This window comes from Desmodus rotundus, chromosome 2, assembly GCF_022682495.2.
Source record: "Desmodus rotundus isolate HL8 chromosome 2, HLdesRot8A.1, whole genome shotgun sequence".
NCBI lineage: Eukaryota > Metazoa > Chordata > Mammalia > Chiroptera > Phyllostomidae > Desmodus > Desmodus rotundus.
In genome coordinates, this window is record NC_071388.1 from 100,244,063 (window position 1) to 100,256,823 (window position 12,761).

Sequence of the window (12,761 nt, forward strand, 5' to 3'; positions counted from 1 at the left end):
GCCTGGTGGGCCTTTCAAAGGAGCTCTCAGGTATGACAGAGGAAGGTGACATACTGGCCGCAGCCACTCTGCAGTGGGACCATGCGTGTTGGCAGTGTTGAAATCCTGGCCACAGAGGCTCCACCCCCAAGAGCCTGCCCTCCTACAGTAGTTTCCAGGTGCTTTGCCCAGACTGCAGGAATAGATACCTGGGCCGGCCAGGCGCTCTTCCTTTCTTATGTTCCTGCCACCCGGCCCCGGGCACGGTCCGCGGTCCTGCAGCTGACTGCCGAGGCACTGCCAGGGCCAGTTTTCCCCGTCACTTCGGGGAGGGGGGCTGTGAAATCAGACTTGGGTACATGCGGCATTGGCCCATCAGAGACTGGTGTCACACGTAAACTTCATCATCGCCAGGTTGTCCCGAGCCCCTAGGTGAGTGTGTGATGGACAAACAAAGGAAGGTCTGGTCCCTGCCCCTGTCGGCTCCTAGGTTGGGTGCCAGGACAGACGAGTGTGGGATTGGCAAACTCACTTCCTACTTTAGTTATAGAATTGTAATTATTTGGTTATAGAATTTTCAAAATTTGTCCCAAAAAGGTAGCAAGTCAGAGATTCTCCTGGGAGTTGACTCTGGCCCAGAGATTCTTGGAAGAGTGAGGCGTGAGTGTGGCTTCTGGGGGGAAGGTGTGGGCTGGGGGTCCCGTGTCTGTGAGGAAGGGCCAGGGCGTGGCGGCACAGGTCTCTGAGAAGAGCCGGGCTGTCCTTGCAGAACTGTTGATCGCAGGGACCGTGTTGTAACTGGCACTCAGGACCCCACCCGCTCTGGGACTGGTCTCCTTCCTTCCTGCCCCTGAGGGGAGATGGTAGGGGTGGCCCTGCTGTAGTTGGGCACAGATGTTTTATTTTTTTTTCTTTACAGAGGCTGCAGCTGAGAGTCATCTCAGGTTATTGTCCACTGTGGCCCAGGCAGTGAAAGGACAAGGCACCATCTGCTGGGTAGACTGTGGGTATGTCCTGGGGACAGGGGGCATGGTGGCTGGAGGGCAGGGGACTTGGGGGCTTTGGCAGGTGGGGTAGGGAGTTGTCCCTGGTTCACAGCCTGAGAGAGAGGGTGTGAGGGAGGGAGGCTGTGGAAAGATGGCTCTAGCAATCCTGCTATGCTGCCTGTGGGCTGGAGAGGGGCAGCTTCCGGCTCTCCTGCCTTTTCATTCCAGCTCACCCCACTTCTTTCTTTCTTCCATAGTGCTTTTACTTTTTACTTTGTCACATGTCACTTGATTTTGTTGGTGGCAAAGGAGTCACTTGTTTTATAGGTGGGGCCTTGATGACCAGAGAGGCAAGGTGATTTTCAGGGTGACCCAGTGAGGAGAGGCGTTGGCAGCAAGAACCTGGGCTTCCCCCCAGCCCAGGCCAGTAACAGAGGTCTCCACCCCCTGCAGCCCAAAGGTGGCAGAATCCACTGACTGACCTGACTGTTGCCTTGGCTTCTGAGTGACTCATTAGGTGTGTCAGTCCTGGACAGGTGGCTTAGTCCTCCAGCTCTCTCCTCTGACTGTGTCCCTACCTCCCACCTGCCCCAATGCCAGTACCGTGAGCTCCTTTTCATCCTTCTCCTTCCTGACCTCCCTCCTCCCAGAGACTTTCTTATCAGAATCAGCGCCAGCCCGCGGGAGGGAGTCCATAGGAAGGAGGGCTGCTTAGTGTGGGAAAGGGGCCTTTTGATGGAATTCCTCTGATTCTTTTGAGTTTGGAAGCTGGAGTTCAGGGTCTGCTCTGCTTTCCTTTCTCTTCAGTTATTAAGAATAATTTCCGCGTCTCTCTGTGCTCAGTGCTTTGCTGCTAGGATTGTATGTACACATATCTCTTGCCATATCGTTAGCTCCTAATTTGGCATAGATTGGCAGAAACAGAAAAGACATACAGATAGTGAATGAATGTAGGAAGAAAGATAGCTAAAACCAGGCTTGTCCTTTGCACATTTATAGAGCACCAACTGTGTGCAAGGCACTGGGCTGTACTGGGCAGATAACAGCACTCACACACCCTTCAGACTGAGGACAGGAAGTGTTTCCAGAGCCACCGTGTCCGGCCACTTCTCACCTGGACTTAGGGTTTATCAGGACCTTGGTTTTGGGAAGGGGGGGGGCAGGGAGAATTGCCCTCCAGAGAATTGTACTCTGTTAGATGGGGAAGAGGTGGGGCTCTGCTGGGAAAGCGCAGTTCTTTTCCGGGTGGCCTGCAAAGGCCTTTTAAACCTTGGAAGTGGCTGACCTTGCCTGAGTCACAAGCCTTGTTACTACCCTGTGGGTTAAGTGAGCTTTAATGGGCTCCACTCCAGTGCAGCCCATTAAAGCTTCTTTCTCTATAATCGGAGTTCTAAACAGCTGTTTTGCAAATGAACTTGATGGCCTCAGGCTTGTCCTGCTGGGGGCTGGAGAGAATTGAAGGAGGTTCGTGTTTTGACAAAGCACTGGATGGGACCAGGAGAGGGAGCAGCAGCCCAGCGGTGTGCACGCAGTGCATGCGTGTCTGGCCTCCCACCTCCAGATTTATTTTAACACCACCTTAATGGAAGAAGCCCCTCTCTAGGGTCTCCAGTCCCCAGGCAATGGACAGGTCCTGGTCCATTGTGGCCTGTTAGGAACCGGGCCGCACAGCAGGAGGTGAGCTTGAATGTAATACGCTTGAATCATCCCAAAACCACCCCTGCCTCCCAGTTCGTGGAAAAATTGTCTTCCACGAAAACAGTCCTTAGTGCCAAAAAGGTGGTTGGGGACCGCTGCTCTAGACAGTTGGTGAGATGGAGCCACCGGTGGGTTCTAGTTCATAGTTGGTCTGGAAGTGTTCTCATCTCCCAGGCATGTCTCGGTCTCCAGCAGTTTGCCAGCAGTGCGCCATGTGACTGGCAGAGCGACAAAGCCTGTTAGAAAGGACAGGGTGCTGTGCACTCTGCACAGCTGAGTGGAGGCCAGTTCTGCCTGGTGGAGGCTTGTAAGTGGCAGAAGTGGGCATAAGAGCTCGGATGGAGCTGCTCCATCCACCTGGGTGCACCCAGCAAGCATTCCCAAGCACTTCCTGTGTGCCTTGAGGTGCACAGAGGGGTGAAGTGTCCTCAAGGATAATGGTGTCCTCACTGTGCCAGGAGGAGGCAGACACCTAACCAGGTGACTGCTGTCCAGGTGAAAAGTGCTATAAATGGAGGCTGTCTGTGTAGAGTCACTTCATTTGCCTGGAGAGGTTGAGAAAGCTTCACGAAGGAGGTAGAGTTCAAACCTCTGAGGGGCAAAGACCTCAGAGTACCAGGTCTTAGGGTGCCCTGGCCCCCCGCAGCTCCCTGGGGCGTGGGCACGGAGCACTGCCTGGGGCCTGGCTGGGGGTGCGGAGGCGGCAGTCCTGCTCTGTTCCCTGGGCGAGCAAGCCTCCAAGGGCCGGGGGTGGGGGTGTGGGAGGACAGACTGAGTCGAGTAGAATGCAGGACTCATTGGGAGGCGACTTAAAAGTGCCGACGGGAAAAATAACCCTGTGACTCCATGTGCTGAAATGAAAACCGAGGGGGCGCCTTAGACTTTAAAAGAGGTAACCTGAGGACAAAAGGACGCACTGTTCATGTAGTTACCACTCAGTTTGCCCCTGTAAGAGGAAGTATAAACTGAAATGTTAAATCACTTGTACAGTAGTTTAGATAAGCGCATGGATTGAGGAGTTATAATGGATTTGTTGGAAGCAGGAGTATCTATGTTTGAACACAGAGGCAGCCCAGGGGACAGGACTCAGGGCTCCAGTCCATGTGCTGTGACCGGGTCTCACAGACCAGTGTCACATGAGACCCCCAAGGCTGGGATCTGGCTCTGCCCTCCTACTCGGCCATCCTGCTCCTAGACTTCTGAACTTGCACCCTATATGTGGTTAGGGGACCCTGCCAACTTAACCCCCAGGGCCCTGTGATGACAGCTCTCGCTGCCACCCGCAATGCATTCTGCCTGTGTCTATGAGCCTGAACGAGACGCTCTGGGGATGGGCAGAAGTGCTCTCAGGAACACTTTTGTTGCTATCTGCACTGGGAAAAGGAGGTGGACCGGAGCCAACGTTTGCTTGCTTCTCATCACAGCTGCTGTTAACTAGCAGGTGGGTAGCCGGATGCGCGTCCCCTCTCGTGGGCCCTCTGTGGCTCCCCATCCTCTTCCTGCTCGGCCTCCTTCCCTGCCAGGAAGGGTCGGAGGTTGGAGTGGAGATGCCAGGACTCGGAGTGAGGTGCTGGGAAGGTCAGGAATAAATGGCCCACTCTGCTTTTCCCACTTACAGGGCAGGTGAGGAGAGCCGCAGTAGTCCGGGGTGAGAGAGTGCTCCGGGCCAGGCGCCTTTGGGCGTGGACGCGAGGGGCATAATGGCGGAGACCCGGGTTGAAGTGTCAGCTTTGCTACTTGCCAGCCTTCGGACCTTAGATAGGACAGTCACCCTGAGTCTGTTCCTCATCTCTACAGAGGACAGTAATTCTTCCTAGCTCCATGATGAGGGTCAGGTAAACAAAAGTGCTTTCCAAAATAGAACTTAAATGTGAGATCCTATACCACCATTGTTATTTTTCATCTGGGCGAGATTGTTCGGGGCATTTCAAGAAGCTGGAGAGGCGAAATGTTGTCTGTTCTTCAGCAGCTTCTTCTTGGGTGAGCAACCCTTGGCGGTTGTGAGGATGCCCCGGAAGAGTCAGCCCAGCTCGTGGGTGTTCTGCCCCAACTCTGAAGTAGTACAGGGTGCGGTGCAGTTTGTAGGACTGCCGGTGTGAGGCCAGGCTCCGAGTCCGGGTTCTGATGGCCAACAGCTCTGGGACCTTTGGCAAGTTGCTGCCCCTCTCTGGGCTTCTATTTAATATTTTATGAAATGTGGAGTTAAATCTTCCAAATTGCACACATCCCTAAATAGCCAAGTTCAGAAAATCCCAGAAGGTGCCAGACTTGGTGTGTAGCATGTGTGTGTTTAAGTGTGTGGTAGGGGTGTGTCTTCCCGCCTTTGGGGGGCCTTTTTGTGTGTCTCTCTCCCCCCTCAGGGTATTTGCTTGTGTGGCTTTCCAGCCCTTCCCTCTGAGTGTCTCTCTTGTCTACCTCTGTGTCCCCTGTCCCTTACTGTTTGTTATTGTTTCTTCCCTTCTCTGTCCCTGCTGCCCTTTCTTTGGCTCTTTTTCATCCTCTCTGTGTGGATATTTTTTCCCTCTTTTTCTCACTTTTCTGGCTCTTTCCTCTCTACCCGTGAATACATGCTCGTAGGCACACATAATCGTCTGTGATGGTCTTCTCCCAGGTCCCAGTAACTTGTGGCTCTGAGGTGTCTGTAGGGTGTCTGGCTTCTGTCCAAGGGTTTGTCAGCTCTCCCTGCCCCTCGCTCCGCCTCCTGGCCCAGACCGCAGCAGCCACGCTCGGGTTGGCTGCTGGCAGTTGTCTGGCTGTTAAGTGGGTTGTGTGCACGGGAGTTGGTATTCCCCTCGTGCCCGGTGGCCTGGCTGGCCCTGGAGCTCGGCCTGGCGTGGAGTGCTGCTGTCTGGGCGGCTACACAGCAGCCAGCAGGTGGGAGCTGTGCCTGGTGTGCTGGTTCCTGGGGCTGATTCTCACCATGTGGAAGCTGCCCTGTCTATACTTGCTGCTTTCTTTTCCTGAGGGTTTAAGGTCATTACCTAACTGCATTTTCCGTCTTACCCACTTTATTTTCCCAGGAGCTGTGCTGCCCTCCCAGGTCCAAGATTTGGGGCCTGCCAGGGTAGGCATGACGTATTTTGAAGTCCTATGTTTTCTTCTAAAGAATATTTGAATTTAGCAGTTGCTCCTTTACATGTAAGCCTGTTCAGCATTACTTGCCATGGGATAAAGGAGACTCCCAGAAGTGCTGTGTCCATGTGTCTTCTGAGCCCTCCTGGCATGCTGACAGGCGCTCACCGAGGAGCAGTACCTTAGAGTTGCTGTGCTGGGGAGGCGGGGGGGAGGAGAAGGCACGCTTCTCCCCTCTGTTCCCATCACTTTTACAAACTGTGCTGCATAATTTATACTTCATTCTGTGCCTTCTTGAGGTAGGTACCAAGGAGAACAGCCAGGCCTGGGAGGATCCCTGCTGTACACAGCTAGTCCCTTCACCAGAGAGTGCTGCATGACCACCAAGGTCTGCCCAAGTTTAAGGCCCAGTTATTCCAGGACTGTTCTCTGTCTCCTGCCTTGTATCCTCCAGCTACATGTGTTCACATTGTCCTTGGTATTTGGCACCTAGAAGTCACTCTGACAGTATTTCTTGCTCCCTTGCTCCTTGTCTCCCATTTTCTTCATTTCTCTGAGGTGAGTGTGCTTTCTACCTGTCCTCTCCTACCAGCCTCAAGGGTAACAGGTCCATCTACTCAGAATCCCTCCGTGTCAGACCTGGCAGATGGGAGAAAAAGATTTACTCTTTCTTTGGTGGGAAAACGGAACCCGGGGAGGCTGTGTTAGCCCAGGGTGCACAGTGGCCAGGCCAGGGCGGGGCCTAGCCTCAGGTTCTTAGTGTAGGGTGCTCCCTCCCTTGCTGCAGGAGCCGTCGTGGTTTGTGTGGACACAGAATACCGAGGGGCTGAGTGAGGATCTGGTCAGGGGGCTAGGACAGAGGGGGCTGTGACGGAGGTTCAGATCTTTTTGAGTCTCTACCTTCTAACCTGGGTCTGGCTCCTGGTTCACCCCTCAGGATGAAGGCAGCTCGCCCTGGTGCTTTAATCATACTTGACCCTGCAGAGGAATCAAAAGCTCCATTCAGCTCACATGGACAACGCCCACATTTTGCAGCTCAGGAATCCAGGGGCTCTGCTAGAGGTCACGGGCTGGTTAATGGCAGAGCCAGATCTAGAGGCCATCAGTCACTCCCGCTGGCAGTTGGGCCTTTCTGCAGGAGGGTTGGTGCCTAGGCTGCAACTTGGGAAATCCACATCCCTCCCTTTCCGAGCTTCCAGCACCTTGTTTCTTCCCTTTCTTCCTGCGTCCCCCACCCTTCCTTCTTCCCTGCATCTGACTCCCAGGAGTGGGAGGTGCTAGTCTCGAGGATGGTCAGCCCTGCCCCTGAAGGCCTAGTAGACACCGCACCACACACCTGCAGCAGCACTCCGCACTTCTGGCCAGCCACCCGCACCAAAATCAAATGAGATGCCCGTATGCATGCACCTGTCTGGGCCTGGGCTGGAAAGGGAAGTGTGTATAGGCTTCTGAATCTTTTTGTCCACATTCTTTGCAGAGGAGAGCCAAGGAAGTTGAGATGGGATAGAATGTGGCAGGTTGTGGGCGAGTCACCAGGCAGAGGGGAGGCTGGGCTCCAGTATCCCGAGCAGACAGAGTGGCAGGTGAGGCCCTTTGCACGGCCAGCTACTCTCTATGATCCACAGCAGTTTTCTGCCTTCCTCTCCATTCCAGCAAAGTATGTCATTTCCTTGCTTACTGCCTATGTTCTCCTCTCCCCTCTAGAGCCTCAGTCACTGGCTAGGGAAGGAGGGAAAGAAGGAGGGAGCCAGTAGAACAAGTGTGCCTAATCTCTCAATCCAGATTCTTTAAAGTCCCTGAGCTTGGGCAGTTTCTCCTTCTTGAACTCTTATGACTTTTATTGTCTGTACCACACAGTTAGTGCACATACCCTCCCCCCCCCCCCCCCCCGCCACACACACACGCTGAGAGACGGAATTGTCAGACGGAGGAGAGCTGGTCTGAGCAAGCTCTGTCCAGAACTGTCACCTGGCGGAATTGCTAGAGCTCAGTAGACATATCCCAGGGCCCAGAAAGCCAGCAGTGCAGAGGCCCCTCCCAGCAGTGACAAGACAGCTTCAGTCATTGACTCATTCACTCAGGTGAGTGTAGAGTGCCTGCTCGGTGCCGGCTGCTGTCATGACCCTGTGGACGCAGCCGTGAACAAAACGAAGCCCTCGCCTTCATGGAGCAAACTTTTTGATAAGGGTGACAGTAGGCGGACACACAAGCCAGATGTGGAGAGAGCCGGCAGGGAAGGGAGTGCTGGAGGTAGGTGGCAGAGGTAGTCAGAGAGCACAGGGAGCCGTGTCCCCCCGCGCCCCTGAGGATGTATGCGTGTACACGGGCATGTGTGTGTGTGTAGGGGGGTAGGGGAGAGTCCTCGGGGAGTGTTGTAGAACCTAAGGGGGGAAGAAGGTTGCATGGAGCCCTATGGCAGAGGCAGAGCTGTGATTGATTCGTCTGGAGTGGGGGCCACAGGCTGCAGGCAGGGGTCCACACTGAGAAGCAGGCCTCCCAGATCCACTCAGTCAAGTGGCTGGTTTGGACCATTGCTCCTAAGCCTGGCCTGGACACACAGGAATCCAAGGCTGCAGCAGACTTCCCCAGGGAGTGGTTTCCGGCTGAGCGGGCAGGAATTCAGTAACTCTGAACCCTGTCGCTGCTCTCTGCTTTGTAGAAGTCCCTGCCAGCCAGGCTTGATGGAAGAGAGAGCCAGCATGAGGCAGCTCTTCTCCCTTCCAGTGGGCGCCTCGCAGTCTGAGTGGCCAGCACAGATGCAGCTGGATGCCAGGGTGGGGTGGAGGGAAGCCCGTGGTGGCTTGGTTCCTGTTCCAGGTGCTGTTGTTGCAGTTGAGTGGATGGAAGGTGGTCACGGAAACAGCTGAGCGCAGCAGAACTAAGCTGGCCTAGGAAAGTGCCAAGGGAACAGTTGTAAGCATCCTTAGCTGAGCCCTCTCTTCCGGGGAATTAACTCAGGCAGGGGAGGGGCGCCCCGGACACAGTTCCCAGACAAACCCGCGGCCTGTCGGCCTTCGTCTCCTCATTTTGACAAAACCACAGCCTGCGGGAAGGGCAGACGCAGACTCTCAGAGCCCCTGTCAGTGGAGGCATGTGTGGCATCACAGAGCTCCAGGGGAAGAGTTTCCAGCGAGGATGCAGCGGGCTGGGATGCCTTCACAGTAGCCTTTTTTCTTTTTTTATGGTTTAATTTTTTCATTGATATGATTGACATACAACCTATGTTCCAGGTGTGCAACATGATTCCATGTTTGCCTATGCTGTGGAATGGTCACCACAGTAAGTCTGGTTTTCATCTGTCACCACATATTACAATTTGTTTCTTGTGACAGAGAACTTTTAAGATCTACTTTCTTAGCAACTTCTTTTTTAAAAAAATATTTTTTATTGATTATGCTATTGCAGTTGTCCCAATTTTCCACCCTTTGCCCCTCTCCACCCAGTATCCCCATTCCCACTGGCAATCTCCATGCCCCTTAGTTCATGTCCATGGGTCGTACATATAAGTTCTTTGGCTTCTCCATTTCCTATACTATTCTTAACCTCCCCCTGTCTATTTTGTACCTACCAATTATGCTTCTTATGCCTTGTACCTTTTCTCCCTTACTCCTTCTTCCCCCTCCTAACTGATAACCCTCCAAATGATCTCCATATCTATGATTCTGTTCCTGTTCTGCTTGTTTGCTTAGTTTGATTTTTAGGTTCAATTATTGATAGTTGTGAATTTATTGCCATTTTATGTTCATAGCTTTGATCTTCTTGTTTTTCTTAAATAATACCTTTAACATTTCATATAGTAATGGTTTGGTGATGATGTACTCCTTGAGCTTTACCTTGTCTGGGAAGCACTTTATCTGCCCTTCCATTCTAAATGATAGCTTTGCTGGATACAGTAATCTAGGATGTAGGTCCTTGCCTTTCATGACCTTGAATACTTCTTTCCAGCCCCTTCTTGCCTGTAAGGTTTCTTTTGAGAAATCGGCTGATAGTCTTATGGGAACTCTTTTGTAGGTAACTGTCTCCTTTTCTGTTGCTGCTTTTAAGAGTCTCTCTTTATCTTTAATCTTTGGCATTTTAATTATAATGTGTCTTGATGTGGTCCTCTTGGGTCCATCTTGTTTGGTACTCTGCTTCCTGGACTTGTGTGTCTAATCCTTCACCAAATTAGGGAAGTTCTCTTTCTTTTCTTTTTTTTTTTTCAAATAAGTTTTCAATATCTTGCTCTTTCTCTTCTCCTTCTAGCACCCCTATATTTGAATGTTGGTACATTTGAAAATGTCCCAGAGGCTCCTTAGCCTATCATTGTTTGTTTTTGGATTCTGTTTTCTTCTTGCTGTTCTGATTGAATGTTTTTTTCTTCCTTATGTTCCAAATCATTGATTTGAGTTTCAGCTTCATCCACTCTACTGTTAGTTCCCTGTAATTTTTTATGTCACTTAGTGTGACCTTCATTTCTGTTTGAGTCTTTTTTATGCTGTTGAAGTACCCAATGTGTTCCGTGAGCATCCTTATAACCAGTGTTTTGAACCAGTTTTGAACTCTGTATGTGATAGATTGCTTATATTCATTTTGTTCAGTTCTGTTTCTGGAGGTTTGTTCTATTCTTTCATTTGGGCCATATTTCTTCGTCTCCTCATTTTGGCAGCCTCCTTGTGTTTGTTTCTGTGTATTAGGTAGAGCTGCTTTGACTCCCTGTCGTAGTAGTGTGGCATATTGTAAAAACACACACCAGTAAGTTGGATGGGGCAGAGTCTTGGGTAATCACCAGGGCGGGGCAACACAGGTCCCCACTCTGTGGTTGTGTGTGTGGTAGGGCTCAGAGAGGGGACAGTGGCGCTGCAGAGTTTCGTCCAGGAGGAAGCTGTCTCCTGGCACTTATCTAGTGCCAGACACTTCAAGTTTTCCATGTATGCCACTGGTGCCCTTCCAGCTGTTACCCTTGTGCTGAATCCCAGAGTGAGTGAGTCTGCATAAGTCCTGAGGCCTTTGGGGCCCTTTAAGAGGAGATTCTTGAGAATCCTGCAGTTTCTTCCACCACCCCAATCCCCATTGATTTTTACAGCCAGAAGTTATGGGGACTGATCTTCCCAGCTCTGGAACCCTGTGCTATGTGGTCTGGTGTGAGGCTGGGATCCTTCACTCCCAAGGTAGCCCTCTCGGGTTTTATCTACCACATGTGAGTGTGGTTCTGTCCCTCAGCGCATCTCTACCCTGCCTATCCATCTGGATGAATGTGGCTTTTTTAATTCCTTGGTGGTTAGATTTCCATAAAGCTCGATTTCCTGATGATTCTGGGTGATACTTGTTTTATAATTTTTGCCATGGTTGTGCGAAGAGGCAAGCCGTGTTTACCTTTGCCTCTATCTTGACCGGAACTGGCCTTCTACTGTATACTCTTGGCCCTCTGGGTCTCCTTCCCACCCCTAGTGTATCCCTTTTTTTCTGGACACCCTGTTTTAAAATGCCCTCACCCCCTTGGTGGAGCAACCATTGCAATGTCATCAGCCTTTCCTTTTTGAACTCATGGTGCATTTCCGAGGCCCCACTATTTGCCAGGCCTGGAGCTGCAGGTTGCAGAGGCATAGTGATGGTTGCCGCAGGCTGGACTGAATAGGGAGGGAAAGGCCTGGGGTGGGCTGGGGGATGGGGGTGGCCCTGGGAGTGCCTGACACTCCCTCTGATGCACTCATACCTCTCCAGGAAGACTGGTTCTTGAACTGCCGATTGTGTATTTACTCTTGAAATGAGGCTCCATAGTTTTGCTTGTGCATTGATGAGCGTTTCTTACAATTGAGCTGAGTGGTTTAATTAATCCATCTGTTCTGGGGCTGGTGCACAGCTGTGTGAAGCTGATGGCTATGGAAGGTGGTGAGATATGTGAACAGGTGGGAGATGAAAGGACTTCCCTCAGATGGCTGTCAGACCTGGCAAAACAGTGTCTCATGCAGTGGAATCAGCAGAGACCAATCCACTCAGATCTGGGGAGAGGGCCCTGAAGGAAGGAGCAGGGCCTCTCATTGGTGGTGTGGCTGGCTGCCTTCGCTGGCTGTTGGGCACACTTGGCCGAGTGTGGTGAGGTTGTGGGGAATGTGTGAGAGCAGGTAAGGTCTCTGAGGGGGCTGGTGTATGGTACCGGGAAGCCAAGGCTCGTGGGGATGGGGGAGTGGAGGAAGAGCCAGGATGGTGGCATGCATGAGATTACTTGGAAGTTTCCTTAAAATACAGTTGCTCCAGTGGCCACATAGTTCTGTCTCAGTAGGTCTGGGATGGGGCTGAGCATTTGTGTTTCTAACAGACTGGGGTTATGCTGAGGCTGCTGATCCAAGGGCCACACTCGGAGGTCCATTGGCCCAACAGGAAGGTAACCACGACTCGATGAGATCCTGCATGAGCACTTTGCAAACAGTGAGTGGCACCTGACTGACATTTTTTATTAGAAGATTTGCGAAAGGGTGATTATTGCAGACTCCAGTGCTTCACTGAAGCTCTCCCCATTCTCCTTTTGGCGTTTGTCAGTACCTGGTCAGATTTCATAGTTCTTTCAATGTTGTAGAACTTTCCTCCTGTCCTGTTCGGATGGTCCATAGCAGGCAGCATGTGGCACACATTAGAGCTTGAAAAACAGAAACTTGCTCGGGCTGCAGGCAGAGATGCTGAAGTAATGATTTGGGGATGGCTGGGAGAGCACTACTTTCTGAACTTCCCCAGGGGATTCCAGTCAGCACCCAGGGCTGCGAACCACTGATCTATGCTGAGCTTATTTTTCTTCTTAGAGTGGGCTGGCTACCCCCTAAGCTTCTGGAGCACTTCCTTTGTCTGGATCTCTCTGTGTTGTCCCTGACATGTAGTGATACAGCCTCCCCATGTGGTGGTCCCTCTTTCTTGATCAGTCCGTGTCCTGTTGGTTATTCTCCTTCCTCCAGTTCTGAGAACCCTCTGCAGCGAGGTCCTCACTTGCTGTTGCGAATTCCAACATGCCTGGCTTATCTTCGGGCCAGCAGCAGATTTAACTCTGTCAATACCTTT

The 12,761-nt window shown here is 51.9% G+C and overlaps 1 protein-coding gene across 1 annotated transcript in view; it reads left to right on the top strand.

Annotated features, from left to right (window-relative positions):
* Window positions 1-12,761, top strand: part of PDIA5 (protein disulfide isomerase family A member 5) — a 92,114-nt gene that overhangs the window by 24,917 nt on the left and 54,436 nt on the right. The window contains exon 3 of the mRNA XM_053918438.1: window positions 899-986. Within this exon, the coding sequence (XP_053774413.1) occupies window positions 899-986 (88 nt within the window). The remainder of the gene's footprint in view (window positions 1-898; window positions 987-12,761) is intronic.